This window comes from Rhinolophus hipposideros (assembly GCF_964194185.1).
Source record: "Rhinolophus hipposideros genome assembly, chromosome: 1".
Lineage (NCBI taxonomy): Eukaryota > Metazoa > Chordata > Mammalia > Chiroptera > Rhinolophidae > Rhinolophus > Rhinolophus hipposideros.
The window spans coordinates 61,992,883-62,011,342 of record NC_138047.1 but is presented as its reverse complement, the minus strand read 5'-3'; the positions used below and the strand labels follow the sequence as shown (position 1 = coordinate 62,011,342).

The 18,460-nt window shown below is 37.1% G+C and overlaps 1 protein-coding gene across 1 annotated transcript in view; it reads right to left on the bottom strand.

The window, feature by feature from the left end:
- Window positions 1-825: 825 nt before the first annotated feature.
- Window positions 826-18,460, bottom strand: part of CDS1 (CDP-diacylglycerol synthase 1) — a 51,005-nt gene continuing 33,370 nt past the window's right edge. The window contains exons 7-13 of the mRNA XM_081070047.1: window positions 16,685-16,767; window positions 15,361-15,448; window positions 13,381-13,449; window positions 10,741-10,893; window positions 9,085-9,204; window positions 6,907-7,010; window positions 826-3,225 (exon numbers count right to left, since the gene is read on the bottom strand). Of these exons, the coding sequence (XP_080926173.1) occupies window positions 3,096-3,225; window positions 6,907-7,010; window positions 9,085-9,204; window positions 10,741-10,893; window positions 13,381-13,449; window positions 15,361-15,448; window positions 16,685-16,767 (747 nt within the window). The 3' untranslated portion in view covers window positions 826-3,095. The remainder of the gene's footprint in view (window positions 3,226-6,906; window positions 7,011-9,084; window positions 9,205-10,740; window positions 10,894-13,380; window positions 13,450-15,360; window positions 15,449-16,684; window positions 16,768-18,460) is intronic.

Sequence of the window (18,460 nt, the reverse complement as noted above, 5' to 3'; positions counted from 1 at the left end):
CAAACCCATCCATTTGTTCAGATGCTTGAGGGCCTAGGGAGTGCTGGCATTGAGCCAAACACTGGGAACCCCACGGCCGAACAAAACAGAGGTAACGTACAACTCTAGTGAGGACTAGATCAGAGAGTCACAGAAGTAAATTATAAACTCTGGAAAGTGCTACAGACATTCAGTACTTACTATGCCAAAAGGACATCACCTCGCTACAAACACACGTTCAGTCACCAGCAGAGCTTAATTATCCCCATCCCTGAAGATGTCACTCTTAGTGTTGGTGATGGAACACACACAATATACAAGACTTATTTATATCCATCATCACTCTGTAAACACAAGTTGAACGAATGTTTCTTCTCCAGTGAGAAAATGGCATGACAAAGTCAAAATGTGATTCATTCGTTTTATTTTCCTATCTGTTTCAGTAAAAGATTCTGAAAACTGACGGACACATATCAGAAGCTATCTCTCTCCCATATACAGTATATATACACTGTTTTTACTTTTTCTTTTCACTGAACAAGGTGATGCTAGCTTTGTTCAAATCAAAGTACAAACAAAGAAATACTATAAATGACAAAAAAACACAAAAAGGTGAGTAGGTGTTTTTTTCATTTTCAGACAGTAAATGTGTATGTGCCACCACAAGGGGAAAGCACTGAGGAAACATTTGCATCTCACAGGTTCCAGCAATGAGTATCATTAGAGTACCTCCCAAAATTGCTAATTTGGAACAATTAGCCATTACTGGGAAGGAAGTTTCTAGTCTTTCATTTCTCAGCCACCACATTGCTATACTGGAATTTAAGCCCTCTTCACAGTGCAAATATAAAAATGATCAAAGTCAGGGTTTTATGGCTATCTTTTGCTAAAATATATTGTATTTTAATATTTATGCTATAAAAGTACACTAAAAAGGTACCTTAGAGCTCTGTTCAAAGTAACAATTTACTTTTCTACATATAGAATAATGTACACCCAACTCTAAAAGTATATTTGAAGAAAGCTTCAAATTATTGTGACCCCAAATATTTCTAGCTTCGTATTTTGTTTATAATATTGATTTTAAAATACATGTATTCACTAATGCTCTCTTATATAATAATTCTGTATTGCAGTGTCTCACCAATCACTTTACAGAAAAATGTGGAGGGAACTATGTATCTCCAAGGAGTTATTATTGTGCAAATCACCAAGTTTTCAACATAAATTCCTACTACCAATTTTCCATTTTATTTTTAAACTTTGGTATGCTAAATTCTTTTGTGATCAACATCTGGAGCTTTTACGAGGCAAATAACAAAATGCTGAAAATTAACTTGTACATAGCCTGATTTTAAAAGTGATCATTCCCTCCTGTAATAACACTACCAATGCTACATCTAGGTTTTTATGGAGTAATATGAAATAACGCTGACCGAACACATACAGTGGTAGTGAATCAACTGAATGTATGCCAAACCAAGATACCAGACTCTCGGTACTGAGTTTAACTACATCTCCCATAATGCACATGATAAAGCTGCTAGTTATAGATTACATCCCAGGAATATCTACAGTGGAACCAGGCATATCTACAATCTTTTATTGTAGGTATAGGAGTAGAACAGAAATATAAAATAATCGAAATTTGTTTCTGATTTAAACAAAAATATTTACTCTTTTCATTAGCAAAACATTCTTTAAAATATATCTTTCTCTCCTCTCTGAACATTTAGGCAAAGAGCAATAGGCAACCTCTGAAGGTTTATTGCTGACTCTTCAGTACAATAAATATGGTTGGTTGCAGAGAGCCCACAGCAACAGTAGCTTATTTACATTCACTGATAAGAAATTTATCTGGTTACAGTGTCCAGTCCACCAGAGGAAAGGTTTGGCATTCATGTGCTTTTTGTTCTCGGTGGGAATCACTTCTGCTTGATTTTCATTCTTGGAAGAAAAACATCAGCTGATGTCCTCAGGTTTTACATGACGTGAAAGAGGAATGGGACAAAGATGAGCCATTCCCGTGGAGTTAGTCTGGGTTGGGTCTCCAGGCCAATCTTCCTTCTTGCCAAGTGAGTGTCCGGTGGGCTGCCCAGGGAACCAGGAGGGAGGCACCCAGGACAGGCACGCAGAGCCTTATCTGGACATGGGTCACTTGTGCTCAGCCCAACACCCCCCCTCTCTACTTCAGCCACCATCCCTACTCACTACCCTATAGATTGATCTTTGTGCTCAAGGCTATAGAACTTATAGAAACCAGTTCACAGGGAAACAAGGAAAAGCAAGGAACTTGGCCACGAGGGGGCCTGTGCCACATGTCACTGTCTTATGCTGTCTCCTGACCCATCTGTTGAGATAATCTGTGGATGATGCCTACATTATGTTCTTCACAGCAGAATTCTCTTTTGTTTCTCTTCAAAAGTTTTTGCGACATTTTTCCAAACAACTTTATCGAAAACAGAGTTTGATGTCTGCTCTGTCTAGCAAGCCAATAATGGTAGAAATTTCAGCTTCCCTCGCTTGAATTTCATACCTACCTATAAAAGTGGAATGTTTTTTCCTGGCAAATGATTACTTACTTATTTTTAGGGAGTGGGGGTGAGGGGAAGGATCCAACTCAGTCCTTCAGAAAATACTTCAGACTAAAAGAGGAGAAAGTGCAGGAGAACTAACTTCCTACTGTGCCTTACATAAAACATTTTGTTAAAATTAAGAGCCGCTCCAAGTGCAAAAGTAAATATTTGTGCAAAGGGCACACTGCCAGGTGCAATCGTAAGACATCCTCAATTTACTCATTTTACAGTGTTTGACTCTAAAATGCAAGTCTTTTAAATTATGAAAATGGCAAGTAAGGGGAAGGAAGTTGACATCAGAAAATACACTTTAGGAAAAGTACAGGACGTTTTGAAGATAATTTGCTACTTAATTCATAACGTAGATCAAGTAAGTGTTAAATATTCACAGTAATTTCAGAGAAGAAACATTCATGTCTGTAAATCTTCAATCTATTGCATTTTTAACCATTTTTCTGTACATTTACAAAATTGTATCCGTTAGTGCTTTTCTGTAGAATTCCTTGTTGTCAGTTCAGTCCTTCCCTTCTCTGGAACCAGTTATACCTTCAGTGCAGGCTGTAGGATTCCTTTCTCAATGAGATGAGTCTTCAGAGTTTTATATATATTTAACTGCTGTTCTGGTTGAAGCACCAACAACTGCTGTAACACTTTGCTGGGATTTGGACCCCTGATAACAAAGCAGAAGAGACAAAGTTCATGCTATTTTAAGAGAGCTAAAGGAAGCATATGCAGGGTTTAAAGTAAACCCTGTATTTAAGTGTAATCTAGCAATCTTTACAGAATTGAAATAACTCTTGATCAGAGCTCACTTTAATGCCCAATTTTAGTGTCAATGGTAGGAAAATAATCCCAAAATGATTCTCTGTTGAGAGGTAGGCAGTTTAAATGTGGTAAAAATGCACAAACACTAAGTTCAGGAACAATACTAGGCAATACAGGAGGCCACATATCTTAAGTTCTATAAAAATTCTCAAAAGGGCAACCTGAATTAGAGGTGGGAATAGATAATGAATCCTGGGCTTAGACAGACACAGAAACTACCCTGTATAGAAAGGAGCAAAATTCCTCGTGGGTGAGGATAAACCAAAAGAGAACATGAAAATATCCTTTAAATTTTTAGCTTCAAAGAAATTTCTGACAATGGAAGGTAGTTTGTTGAAGAAATACCACTGGGGAGCTAGGAATGTTCGAGAGACAGGACACACAGGTTCTGAGCCTAGCACTGAATTTCTACCTGGGATCTACAATAGGTGCCACAGAGAGTCTTAGGTAAATCCCAATATAAGAAAGGAGATAAAAGTGGATCTGCTCTAGTGGAAAGGCGGACAAGGAGAAGGGGAGCCCTGCCCTCCTCGGCCGCCTCCCCCAGCAGTCCCAGTGGGGAGAAAATGAGCCCAGGGACACCGCAGGGTCCTCTCCTCGGGGAGCCTCCTTTGCGTCAGCTCCTCCAACATCCCCGCTCCCGCCCTTCTCGTGCCACCTTCCACGGCGCGCTCCGAGTCAGAAAAGGTCTGGCACAGGACTCCTACCCTCACACCTTTCCCTGCTGTGACACTATGACAACAGGGGATTGCAGTTTCCCACTCCCTGGGCTCTAGAACTCAGCCCATTTATAAACTGGAGGCCACCTGTGTGATCTTCTAAAGTGCTCCTTTGTCAAATTCGGAATGAACCTAATTCAGGTTTTCATGTATATGTATTGTTCTGTGTAATTTCTACAGTCTCCTGAAATATGAAAAGTACAGCTTACTTTTTGTGAAGAGCAATGAGTAAAATCCAACAGGAAAAAGCAAGATATAAGTAACAGAGAGAGAATGGTACAAAGATATTCACAAGGGTAATTAAACCGATGACTTACAATAGGGCTGTTCAGTTCGAATGGAGTATCTGAGTCGAAAACCCAGCAACAAAGAAATGCCTGCTACATAACGATCTCATGACCAAAATCTTGGATTTAAAAAATTGCACAATATGCAGATCTAGCCATCCCATGAGTCACCTTCATGCATGTGGCTCACAGACACCATATACTCAAGTCAGGACACAGCTTGTCTTACATTTCTTCAAAAGATTCAGCAACTTCATAACATGAACCCAGTATAGGGGCCCACAGAGAATAGGAAGACTATTCTAGCAAGTTCAGCTAAATGCAAAATTATGTCAGCAGGTGCTCCCAGCTAGCTGCGTCCTGCCACTAGCCCTGTACTCCTGAGAGTCTAAATATCTGTTTTCAAATGGCAGACAACATGGCTCAACATGACTTCTCTCTACTGGGAGAGAAGCTCATCACGAAAAAAGAGTTAATGCCCGAAAAGCTACTATCTTCTTAAAATAAAGAGTTCAAATTAACTCCTAATTAGGAATACTCAAATATATATCAGTAAATAAATCACAGAAATGGAGTGAATAATCCAAAAAAAGGACAAAGATTGTCAACTAGCTTATAAAAAAGCAAACAAGAAAACCCCAGCTATATGCGTGTTAGAAAAGAGAAACACTTTCAACATAAGGATAAGGGAATGCTAAAAATAAAAGGATACACAAAGAAATACTATGCAAACACTAACCAAAAGAAGGGTTATGTAGCTATTCTCATACCCAAAATGGGCTTGACTACCCAAATAGTATATAAAGATGGACATTATATAATGGCATTAGGAGTGATTCAGCAGGGAGATGTGACAGCCCTAAATATGGATATACTTAATACAACCTCAAAATATGTAAAGCAAAAACTGATAGAATTAAAAATAGGAATAGGTAAATTTACAATCATAGCAGGAGATTTTGACAAAAAAGAGTGGATAGTAAAAAAAAAAGTCAGTACAGAAGATTTAGCTAAACGTCACCCAACTGACTGACATACAACACGCCATCCAGAAACTGCAGAAGGCACATTTGTCTCATGTGCACTTGGAACATGTAACTGAGTAGACAGGATACTGGGGCATAAAACAAGTCTCAACAAATGTGAAGTACTGAAATAATAGAGTATGTTTTCTGATGATAGTGGAATTAAGGCAAAAATCAATGAAGGAAGAAGAATGAGAAAAAGCTCCTTTTATTTGGAAACTAATCAACATACTTCTAAATAATATATGTGTCAAAGAAGGTATAATACTGGAAATCGGAAAATATTTGTAACGGAATAATGAAAATACAAAGACAACCTGTAGGATGAGAAAAAAGTAGTACTTAAGAGAAAATTTATAATCTTAGATGAATATATTAGACAAGAAGGCTAAAAATCAATAATCTAAGCTTTATCTCTAGTTTGAGAAAGAACAGCAAATTGAACCTAGAAATAGATGAAGAAATATAAGATGAGAGTAGACATCAATGAAATGGAAAACAAATATACAGTAGAGAAAGTTAACAATGCCAGAATTTGATTCTTTGAAAAGATTAACCAAATAGATTAAAGAAATAGATTAACTCCTAACAAAACTGCCCAAGAAGACTGTGTTAATACAAAAATTCTCACGCTGCTTTGAGTATATTTAAAATGTATATTTGGAGATCTATAAATATAAGTTTCAATCCAAATAACTCTATGAAGGAAATACATGTTTTTTATGGCACTAGTGGAGATCATGGAAAATAAAATTACGTGGTTAGCTTCCACACCCAAAACTGGCATTTTAGGGCAGATCCAAAACATTAAGTTTAAAAACAAGAATAAACCACCTTATATAAAATAGCAACACCCGTCCACTCACCCCACCCCACATCTCCTCCCCACTAACCACACAACCATAATCCCCTGGCCTATTTTATTTTTCTCTATAGCACTTATAGCCACCTAACAAGCTATATTTGTTTGTTTGTTGTCCACTTCTGCCCCTTCTCCCTCCAACTCCCCGATAAGAATGTAAGCTCTGAGGACAGGGATTTGGTTTGTTCTGTTCTTAGCTATATGTGTGTCTAGAACATTTGCAAACACATAACAGCCCCCCAAGTAATCACTGGGAGACTGGATGAATTGCTATGTCCTCCTTTTTAAGTCTCCATATTGACTATCATTGCCATACCAACAGTTGAGAAATTAAATCATCTGATGGTGCAATCCAGTGCCCTCCACATTAAATGGGTTTTAACAGGGCCCTCTGAAGACCATGACATATATTAATTGTTTTTCGAAGTGGTTCAAATGGATGTAGCATAATTATAACCTCACCGTACTGCTCAGGGCTACCCGTGTGACGCAACAACAGGGGCCACCGCCGTTCCCTTCTGATATTCTAGATTACCACTGACAGGAAAAAGTTGCGTATTCATACTAACGCCTATGGCAAGTAGAACTTCAAGAGGTGACCCAATAAAACACTTTTCAACGCCCTGAAAGCACCTTATGAAACTTGTTATGTAGACGTGCACAAACGTGGCCATCAGGTACTGGCAATCAAATCTGTCCATTATCCCGCCGTGTCCAGGGATGGTGTTCGCGAAGTCCTTCAGAAACAAACAAAAGGATCAGCAAAGCTTTTCTTTTTAAATCACCTGCTATACAATTCCGATCTGTAAATGTTTCGTGGGCATCGTGGACACTAAAGAAAATAGTTTAATATTGGAGATTTTCCCACTAACTGCGAACTTATTAGAACATGTTCAACAGATTAAAACTACATCTTGTGAATATGTCACGTTAGAACAATTACTGAATTGACCCAAAACATTCAAATAACACTAATTAAATATTAATTAAATCTCGCACTAACTTTTTTTAGTTAATAAAACTTTCTGAATCAAAAGTGCTATCAGCTGGTACTAATCTACTACTGTCATCGCCTACTTTTCTGTTTAAGCAGCAACTATGTGGGGAGCTAATGTAGTGTTGTGGACAGGAGTACAGTGGTTCTAACTCATATTTATCCTAATATTCTGAAATAAAAAAAGAAGACTAAATATCACAGCAGTTTAAGTGTTGGGGTAAACAGAAAATCAAAATAGAGAGTTCCTTTGGGACACATTAGTCCATTAAACAGCAAAATTAAGGGAACAGTTAGTAAGCCCCTGCAAATAGACTGTACAGATGTATCCACATGTCTGAGTGCCCAGGAAATGGCAATGACTAATTCCTCTTCCAGTTTACTCAGACAACCTGAAAACATCTAAAATGCAACGGCAATTACACCTTCCTTTCAGACATGCAAAAAAAAAAAAAAAATCTGTGTTCAACAAGAAACCTTGGATTGGAGACCATTAAAGAAAATACCATTCTAAATATAACATTTCTCTGTTTAAAACAATTATTGAGAAATTCTTTAGTTAATTTTTGCCAACACATTTCCTTCCTTGTCTGCCGTGCTAACTGAAGCACAGGAAAGCCACTCATGGTAACTCAGTTCCGTGCGACTGTGGACTGACGGCCTTTACAGAACACTCATCATGCACAGCCATTGCTGTGGTCCTTTGTGGACGTGTCTTCTCTCCCCTAATACGTGGTCAGCATCTGAGAACAGGAACATCGTACGCACTTTTCCTCCTGCCTAACACCGTACCTGCCCCACTGCAAGTCCTCACTAAGTAAACTTATCTCCTTGGTCTCCGGGGCCTTACTCGCTCTAGCGCCACCCACCTCTGCCGTCTGACTTACTCTCTGCCACAGCCACACTGTTCTTGCTCCCCTTCAAACAGGCTATTCCTCCACTCCTTTGCACTCGCTGGAACTCTCTTCCTTAGATTTCTCTGCAGGACTCCTTCTTCTTCTTTTCTCAGGTCCCTGTTCAAATGCCACCTCCTCTAAGAGGCCTGTCCTTACCCCTCCACCTCCAATCTTCAGCTGCCACTCTCTAACTTCTAATGGCACAACATTCGATCTTAATTTAGTGAAGCCATGTGAGGAAAAGTGACATAATAGGGCAAATATACGTCACTTTATGAGAATCTAAATTAAAAAAAAAGAAAGATAGTTTTAAGTATCTGGAACAGGGATCAGCAAACCATGTCCCACAGACCAAATCCAGCCCACTGCCTGTTTCTGTAAATCAAGTTTTATTAAAACCCATTATTCATTGATAGACTTCTTGTCCGCAGGGCTTTGACACTATAGTGGCAGGATTCAGAGTTGAGTAGTGGCAATATGATTAATAAACATATGATTTGGTCCTTTACAGAATGAGTTTGCTGACCCCTGATCTGGTCGAATGGACGGTTACATATCCAAAGGCTCTCCTACATGTCCTTTCATGTGAGGCTGGGGCAACAGAGTAAACTTCAGAAAATTCATGACAGAATTCTCAGATGTGCACTTGAAGGACCAAGATTCTGTACTTGTCACATGCCATTCCTGTAAAAGAAGCTCACATGACACTTTAAAATGTATTAACATGGCACGACCAAAATCTAACAAGAAAGAATACACTTAAATCAGCCAGGAAACATTTCTGTGAGGCTGAAACAAAGAGGATGTAAAAGTTTTTGCCCAAGGCCTTAATATGTGAGACCAATAGAGAAACAAATTCCAGCTATATTACATTCTCTAATTATATTCTCTAATAATGTAACAAAGAATCTAAACACACACCTTGATTTTGAAAGCTCTTTTGAATCCACTGGCAAAAAAGCCTCCGAATGGGCCAATCAAAGATGCAAACGTTGAAAGAGCAATGCTGTGTATCTGGAAAGGATATAAGCTCACTGTTTCCTAAAAAAATGGGAAAAAAGAAGAGAGGGGTTGGGGCTAACTGCATTAAAATTGTATTTGAGCATGTCACCTAAACTAAGAACCATGATAGAAGTAGTAAGTCAAAGCATAGGCCACATTTTTGTTAATTTCACAAACTTTCAGCATCATGGGAGAAAAATATATTGTAAGCTCTCATTTCCATCCTCCACTTAGGCAATGCCCTCCAGGCCCTCTGCATGCATCCTGACAGCACCTGGCACACTAAAATTTTGCAGCTGACTGTCTACTTTCCAGTTCGTCCAGCAATTTCTACAACCCTTGAATTGTAAGCTTACCAAATATCATTTGAGTTAATTTCTGTATTCGTTTTTTACCAGTAGTACTTTTTTTGGTAATTATGTATTTTAATTTTGTATCTTATTTAATGTCATATGACAAAGTGAGGGGAAAGTTGGTCTTTCTCTTAAAACTAAGTTAAATGCCATGGAAACTCATGAAAATAAGTTGCTTTAAAAAAAATTACCAAAATAAGCATCAGCAAGACAATTATAAAAGATTTGCGGAAGAGATCATTAAAAATTGAGATTATTTTGTAAATTTTTAGTTCTTGCTCCACTTGAAATAAACTGAAACTACGAATTGTAGATAGTGCTTAATGGGTGTGGTTTAACAACCATCATTGAGAGCACCAATCTTTGGACCTGTTTTTGAAGCAATGGCCTTCCCCTAATCAAAGACTGGCAGTATCAAAAAGTTTTACAGCAGATAACAGATGGCTTAGACACAGGAAAAATTCTTCGAATCTATGAGAAATAATTTATTGGTTAACGTGCTTCTCAAAAATTACAGACTTTAGTTAAAACTAAAATGTTTCATATACACACATGTACACATGTGTACACACACACAATTATTTGATTCCCCATTTTAAGTAACCACCCATCAGTCCCCATGGCATCCATCAGCAGGGTTCTAGCTGGACAGCATGTCAAAATCCTTTCTTGTGAGACCTCAAGGTTGCCTTTAAGTAAAAGTCGTGTGCTTTTGGAAGGGAAACTGATTTTTAGAAGCAGTAGCTCTCTGTACTAACAAAGTTCCCCTAAAAATCTAGGAATCTTTGAGCTGGTAAACTTTAATTAATTTTTAAATTGAGTCAATTCATGTCAGTTACATGTGAAATTCACTGTAACTCGTTCAATTTGTAGAAATCTAAGGAACATTGAAAAATGTTTTCAAAACAAATACAAGATAAATTACCATCAGTATTCAAACCATAAGGCAAGTAAACTCCTAATACATAACTGGTTTATGATGATAATATTCATTTTATGTTCAAGAAAGGGAAATTACAAAGGGATAGGATGTATTATGGATGCTAAGCAGGCAATGAAACCACTTCTGTATCATAGAATTAAAAATTCTAAAGAAATAAAAAATAATCTTTTTAGCTTAAAAAAAATTCTACAGAAATCAATTTCTTGTAAAAATCTTAATCCTACTTTTAAATGAAGCTTAATCTTTAGCATGGAGGATCCACCACCATTTTTATCTTACCCGTCTCAGCACTGCCTTTAGAAAGGGAGGAAGCAAATAACTCTGAAGCTGGAAAAGTTCTGAGGGCTCGCATTCTGTAAGGAAGGAGTTGACCTCACTTCGGTATTCCACCGGACAGACAAAGTACTGGTATTTGGATAACACATAAGCAGCCTGAATAAGAAAGCAAGAGTTCATGGAACAGTTAATGAAATATTATGTGTGTGTGTGTGTGTGTGTGTGTGTTTGTCAGCAGACAGGTGAGAGACAGAGTGCCAAAATTTCTTTCCATTCATATTCTGCTATGTAGTTTCAAAGTTAGATAGATGGTCACAACTGATCCAATAAAAGACTTTGAAAAGCCACTGACAAACAAAAGGCTTTGGAAATCAATGAGGTTATTATCTCTGTATGAGCACAATAAAAAGAGGGAAGAGGAAAGAGAGAAAAAGAAGCTGCTTTGAACATTTAAATAAACATTACATGTCGGAAGCCATAGAAATCCCCAGGCCTTGCCTAGGCAGAACTTCCTGGTCACAAAACCCAAAGCCCGCGCGCGCCAAACCCAGAGCCCGCGCGCGCCAAACCCAGAGCCCGCGCGCGCCAAACCCAGAGCCTGCCCATTTCCTTGTACCTCATATGGCATCACCCTGTCCTAGCCTATCAGCCCGCGACAAGTACCTCGCCACCCTATGACATAGCATATCCCACCCCCATCTGACATAGCTATATATATAACCCGCCATCTTAATAAAATTTTGAGGCTTGATCAGATCCCTGTCTTGCCTCCATTCTTCGCGTCTCCTGTCTCCCCTTTTTTTTTCATCCTCAACAGGTTTCTTCCCCTCGTCCCACGTTGCATTGTCCTGCCGGTCGGGACAATTACACAACAAGATTTTACTTTTCTAAAGTACACATAATTAATATTAGCAGAAGCGAACAATCATAAGGTATGGAAGAGTACAGGACTGAAATTCATTAAATAAAGTTTATATTAATTTCATCAATTAATAAATAACAAGTGATCTAAAATTTTTTTCCCAAAGTATATGTGAGAAGCACCACTATTCTAAGACAATTTATCCTCTTTTGCAGCCATTCACTCCATTATATTGCTCAAAAATGGTTAACAGAAGTACAAATGTAACAGTAGGAATGGATAGAAACTGATTTTGCTTCTAAACAACCAGTTTACTCAAAATCACTTATTAAAAAATATATAATTGCCCTCCTCATTATTTTGTCATGATTACATTCTTATAGGGTAGCTCTTTATTTTCCTCCAATGATACGGCTTTTCTTATAGTATTTCTAAATTAGTCTTTAACAATATCAAATTCTTATACTATCATTTAACTTGATAATGCTCGCATTATCCCTTCTCTGTAAGTATAAGCATTTGGATAGGACTAGATCCCTTTTTATTATTTTATTTATCAACTATTATCAATATTCTACAACATAAACACTGCATTAATTTTATCAAATTCTACTGGAATTTTCACTGAGCATGAACTAAACCTGTATATTAAACAGACAATTTATGATGGTTTTCCCATTCAGGAACCTGATACATTTTCATTTATTCGTATATTGCTCCCTTGCAAAGCTCCACGTTGTTACTAGTTACTCCATTATTTGGCTATGGAATATATTCTAGAACTGTCAAGGACTGGACTCTTAAAAAATTAAACTTCCTAACAGTAATTTTGTTGCATATTTATTTTATATCCAGACATTTTACTGTACCTTTATTGATTCTCATAAGATACTTCTTGATAAAAACCTAAATTCCATAGCTGCAAACTAATTTTTAAAACATGCACAAGATCCATTAGTCATGGCTAACAGTGAACATCAATTTTTTAAAATTAAAATTTATTAGGGTGACAACAGTGAAATTACATAGGTTTCAGGTGCACAATTCTGTAATACATCGTCTATACATCACACTGTGTGCTCACCATCCAGAGTCAGTTCTCCTTCCATCACCATACATTTGACCCCCTTTAACCTCATCTACCACCCCTCCCCTCTTACCCTCTGGTAACCACTAAACTATTGTCTGTGTCTATGAGTTTTTGTTTCTTTATTTGTCTTGTTCCTTTGTAGCTTTCAGTTTTACATCCCACATATTAGTGAAGTCATATGGTTTTCGACTTTTTCTGTGTTTGTGATCCATTTCGCTTAGCATAATAATCTAACAAACTTTCCCTGCAAGTTGGGCTCACAGCAGTGAGCACCCGCTAAGCCGAGCAGCAGCACGTATTAAGGAGGCAGAGCTCTTCAACATTATTTGCATTCTCTGCTTTTACTCAAAGCCACCACCTGTCCCAGCACCTGTGTCCCCAAGGCAGAACAGCTGTTAGAAGCTGTCAAAACATAACAGCTCAGGGTCTCAGGCCTAGTTGTACATTAGAATCCACTGGGGGAGTTAACTGACGGGGGATAGGACTGGGATGTAGATGCTGTGTGAGCTCCCCGGGGATTCTGAGGAGGCCAGGATGGGAGCTCCTGGGATACAGAACAGATTCTGTTTAGTGGGTTTCAGTACATACATTATTAGCATTTTGTGATATTATTCTTTTAGGTTTAGGATAGACTTTAGTTTAGGATGAACTTGCTACCGTTTTTCAAAATGTAAGTAAAATAAAAACTCACAATGAATCCAAACACGACCGTGGAAAAGAAACCGCCAATGAATCCTTCCCAAGTCTTTTTAGGAGACAACTAGAAAAGGCCAAGTAAAATTTAGAAGAAATTAGTGCTTTTACAAAACACAATACACATTCAGACTCTGCTCAGTGAATTCCCACAAGATCCTGTGCATCTCTCCTTCCCTTTTTCATATTGGAATGGCTGTGCAACCCTTTTTCCTTCATTCCATGGTCCCGATTTATTTGTGCAAATCTCTCTAGTAGTATCTAACACATATTAGGCCCTCAAACATTTGACATACAGCAAAAATAGAATGAGTAAAAAAAAAAAAAAATAGAACGAGTATAACAGAACATGGACACTACAGCACACCAGATTTCCATATATTCCCAAAAGGCCATACCTACAACAGACCTCTTTCTAAAATGGCAAAAGGGTCCATAGCCACAGATCCAGTATTTGCTCCACAAGTATTCATCTATCCTTCTCCCTTTGATCACATCTATGTCTGTCTCCATGAAGAAAGGAGAATGTTTAGAGCTAATGTTTCTCTATCAATGGGATATTCAGGCAGAGGAATCTGGAGGAAGGTCAGGAACTTGGTGATGCAGCGGCAGGAGGAAAAGATTTAGGGGTGGTCTGCACTCATGGCCTGAGGAGTGAGTAGCGTAAGGACTGAGGTGTGGGGAGCTGGTTATCAGGAGATCCCTGATGGCTTCTGTCATGATCCTTTCGGCTAAACAATGGGACAGCAGCCAGATAAATATCTGAGGGAAGTCTCTGTAGTCAAAACCAGTGATAGCTAAGCTACACAAACTCTTTATAGACCTCCTTCTGTCTGATGTTCATAAAGCTCAAAGCCAAGAGGGTTGGCAGAAGTGGTTTCTTGACAGATCTGACAATTCTGCCATCGTGAAGGAAGTGATACATAACCACTCCTACGACAGATAAGTCAGTATTATTGTCATGAAGTGGGAGTTGACTCCAATAGACGTGCCTGCTGATTATTTTAAAGATAGCTTATCAAATTAAATTGATCCATAACATATTGATTTAGAGGTGAACTTGTTTAATTACATCTGAGTATATTACACAACTAATCCAGCCTGACAAATTCACTAGAAATCTATATTCAAAATGAGACAGTGAGGCTTCTATAGCTGTAACAGCCTCTCTGAAGGCTTCTTAAGCCAAAAACTCAGCTGGCATAGAAAATTTGAATCTTAATTACTTGCTCTTGTGCTCAAGAAGTTTTAGAAACTTTTAAAAAATATATAGCTGGCTCGTATCTCTACAGCTCAGCCTGGTGCTATGTGCTGGAAGCCTATGTGGGGAAAGAATTCATGGAAGGTTTTTTGAAGGACACGATCTGTTGTCCCACAAAGAATTGGTTTGTTTCTTTCTTCCCAAAATGAGAAGTTATAACTTAATTGATTTCCTTCTTTGCCTCTAAGGCAAAACAACATGGTCTGCTCATGTGTGTTTCCCTTTTCCTTATCTTAACTTTTCCTTATCACTTGCATTATCAGTATTTTATTGTAGGGCCTCACTTTTTTTTTTTTTGAAATGAGTTTGGGTGTAAAAGTCTTACAAATGATATGAGACTATGAAAATGGTACAATGTACACTTTCAAAAAGTTTGGTAAAAGGGGGTAGACGAGACATCTGCAGGGAGAACAGAGTCAAGGAAAGGGCTATTGGGGAGCAGAATAAAGAACTACACCATAGCTAAGGGAAGGAAAACAGCAGCAAGATGAAATGAGCCTTCATGAGAGAAGGATAACTAATGGAGCCAACAGAATATATTTGATGACGAACCCAGATGGCATCATTGGGAAATACGGCTCACTGCCCCTGCATTCTGGCTGCTAAGTGCAGCCAAGGAAAATAAAAATGTGCAACAGCACCAATTGTTGCAAATTTTCTCCAGTGGCTAATCTTTAAGGTTATGGTAGTGGATTGCTTGTGATATTTTTCCATTACCTTAATTAATGGAGTTCTCCCAAAAAAAAATCCAAAAAGGTAAGCAGTGATGTCATTGCAGATAACACTTGATATTGGGACAAGGAACCTTTAAAAACAAAAAAAAGTCAGCAGGATAAAGTTCATACGATTAAGTAACAAATATTTACCCAGATTGTGAGTCATAAGGAACCAACACAATAAACCTCTGAATTACACTGCAGCCTCGTCCAAAACAAAACACTTGCCAAAACATTATTAGAAATAGTAAATATCAACCAAAGTTGCCCATTTAGCAATTAAGCAGAGCAAAATTAATAAATAAACTAACATAAAAGGAGAAAATTGCTAAGAAAGATATTAAATTGTCAATTTAATTTTAATATTAAATAATTAATTTCTATAGGTGTGGACTTTGAAATTTCAGTTTTATGAGGAACAAGAATAATTGTACAAAGAATTTTTACCAAGCTCTTAATATAAATTCTCTTTCAGGAAAAATTATCAATTTTAATTCTATCTTAGCCTATAGTTGCATTAAACCCTACTAATTTTACAGAACCTACTAATTTCAGTAACTTCCCCCCATTAATTACAAGTTTGTATAAGGAAGACAATCTTAAAATGATTCTGTTTACACACACACATACACACACAGCTTGGTTAAAAAAAAACACAACAAAGCTGTCAAGAAAAGAATACATTTTTACAAATATCAATCAACTGTAAAGAAGTTAAATTAATGGGTTTAAAAAGAATGTGGGAAAATATGGTCAGATTTCTTAAAATCACTTTTCTCCACTCTACTTATTAATATTAATTTTAATAATTTTAAAGTAATTTTTTTAACTTATTACAAATGCTTTCTTAATCTGCAAGTCACTGCTATATAGAAACTAACTCCATACATCAAAATCTGGACACCTACTCCTAGATACGAGCAGAGCAGAACCTACCCAATTTTCAACCTAGAGAAAATGCACTGCCAGAGCACTGTTTGCAAGCAAACTTTCATGTCCTTTTTGCATTCCACATAAATAAAAAAACTATGCTTTGTAAAAAGTCACATTGAAATGGAGTAAAACCTAAAAAAGTAATGGTCTGGAGCTTTTATGAGGCTTTTCTACATTTTATTTGGAGCTTAAATAAGGGAAGTCTTCCAGTTGTTAACAAAGCATTGTCTTCAGGTGTCAAGTAGTACACAGAACTAAGTAAGGTATTGTAATGGAATAGAGCAACAACAAATAGTACATTTTAGTAGAAATCGGTAAGTTTTAGTCCAATGTGAAAGAGCTTTAAAAGTGCTATGACAGAAATACAAAGCAGCATAATACTGTTCCCTTACCATATCATGCCTTCAAACAGATTTTGGATGACAAGATGTGACTGAGTAACTGTTATCAGTAAAGTGACATGAGTCCATGCGAACTGTTAATAGCCCAACGATACAATAATTAGTGAACACAACTGAACAGTGCAGCCCAGAAAGCAATAGCAATTTTTAAACAGAAATTTTTAGCATGACTTTTGGTTACACTCTGTAAGATAAGGTCATAAAATAAATGCCACTAGCAAATTATATTCATTCCAGTGCCTACTGGACCCGTATAACCATGAGAACATTTAAACAAGTAACGTTAATTTATACACAAATGGAATGCTAATAGTACTGAGATAAATTTAAAAAACTTAAAAATAAACCATAATCTTGAATCATAGAAATTTATGGTGTGGTTATGGCACTTAGAGGGGGACACTTTACTTTGGCTGCCTTCTGCAGTTATTAAAAATGCTCAACTCTATTTTCCTTTAAGAGTTCACGTTTCCCATCAAGAGTTATTTCTAATTTCAATCAAACCAGCAGGGATCAATTGTCCTTAAACTCCATCTTTTCAGATTTGAAAGTATCTTCACAGCTCTGATCAATTACAGTATTCAGTTTCCAATTTTCAAAGGCCTCTGTGTTTCCATTCCATCTAGCCTGCGAGAGGGCCACTTCAGCAACTTTCAGTACCATCAGAATGACTGTCATCATTTCGTATCATCAGAATGGCAAAGGGAAAATAGCTAATGTTTCTATGCACTAGTATCATAATTTTAATTAAAATTTATAAAGTGACTTTTCAAAATTCTTAGGATGTTGATTTATCCATATAACATATTTTCTATTTCAGAAAATAATATACCAATTGGTGTTTTATTTTTATCTGCTTAAAGGATCCAATTCTCTTCATCCTGGTTGGTTAAAAATGCATACATGATTTTTATTTTTTATTTTTATTGGGGAATATTGGGGAACAGTGTGTTTCTCCAGGACCCATCAGATCTGTTTTTCCAGGACCCATCAGCTCCAAGTCAAGTAGTGGTTTTCAGTCTAATTGTGGATGGTGCAGCTCACTGGCCCATGTGGGAATTGAACCAGCGACCATTGGTGTTATGAGCACTGCAGTCTAACCAATTGAGCTAACCGACCACCCCCTATACATTTATACTATTATTTGTAATTTGTCCTGATGGTTTCTAGATTTTTTTCACTGAGAATTTTACCCTAGATATCTCCAGAAATTAGAAATGTAAGAAATAATACAATTTCTCAGTACTAATGCTTAGCAGGAAGTCTAATAGAAAAAAGCAAAGCATAAAGAATAGGAAAATATATTCCAAATCTAAAACCAGCCTTATAATACATGAATTCACAGATCTAAATACTATATTTTTTCATTTTGGTCTTATAATTAGCTGCCTTTTTAGAAAATAAGCATAGTTCATCATATACAGTGATAAATTTCATAAAACACTGAATGCTGTTCAATGATAAACTAAATAAAAAATACCTTAGGCCAAAAAGAATTATGCAATGGTATGACTAACCATAGCTACCAAAAAAATAATATGCTCTGTTCCCTTTATGCTCAACTAAGAGCTAGTAAATCATAGTTATTTTCCATAGAGAGAAATATGGTAGATGCTTCCCAGACTTACTAACTCTTCAGGAAACTACCGAAATGCTTCAAATTTCCACAAATTTAGGGAACCCAAATAATTGGTTTCAATTTTATAGCCTTTGAAAGTATTCAAAGAAAAAGTGTTTAGGAAACTTTGAAACCATTTAAAATTTTAA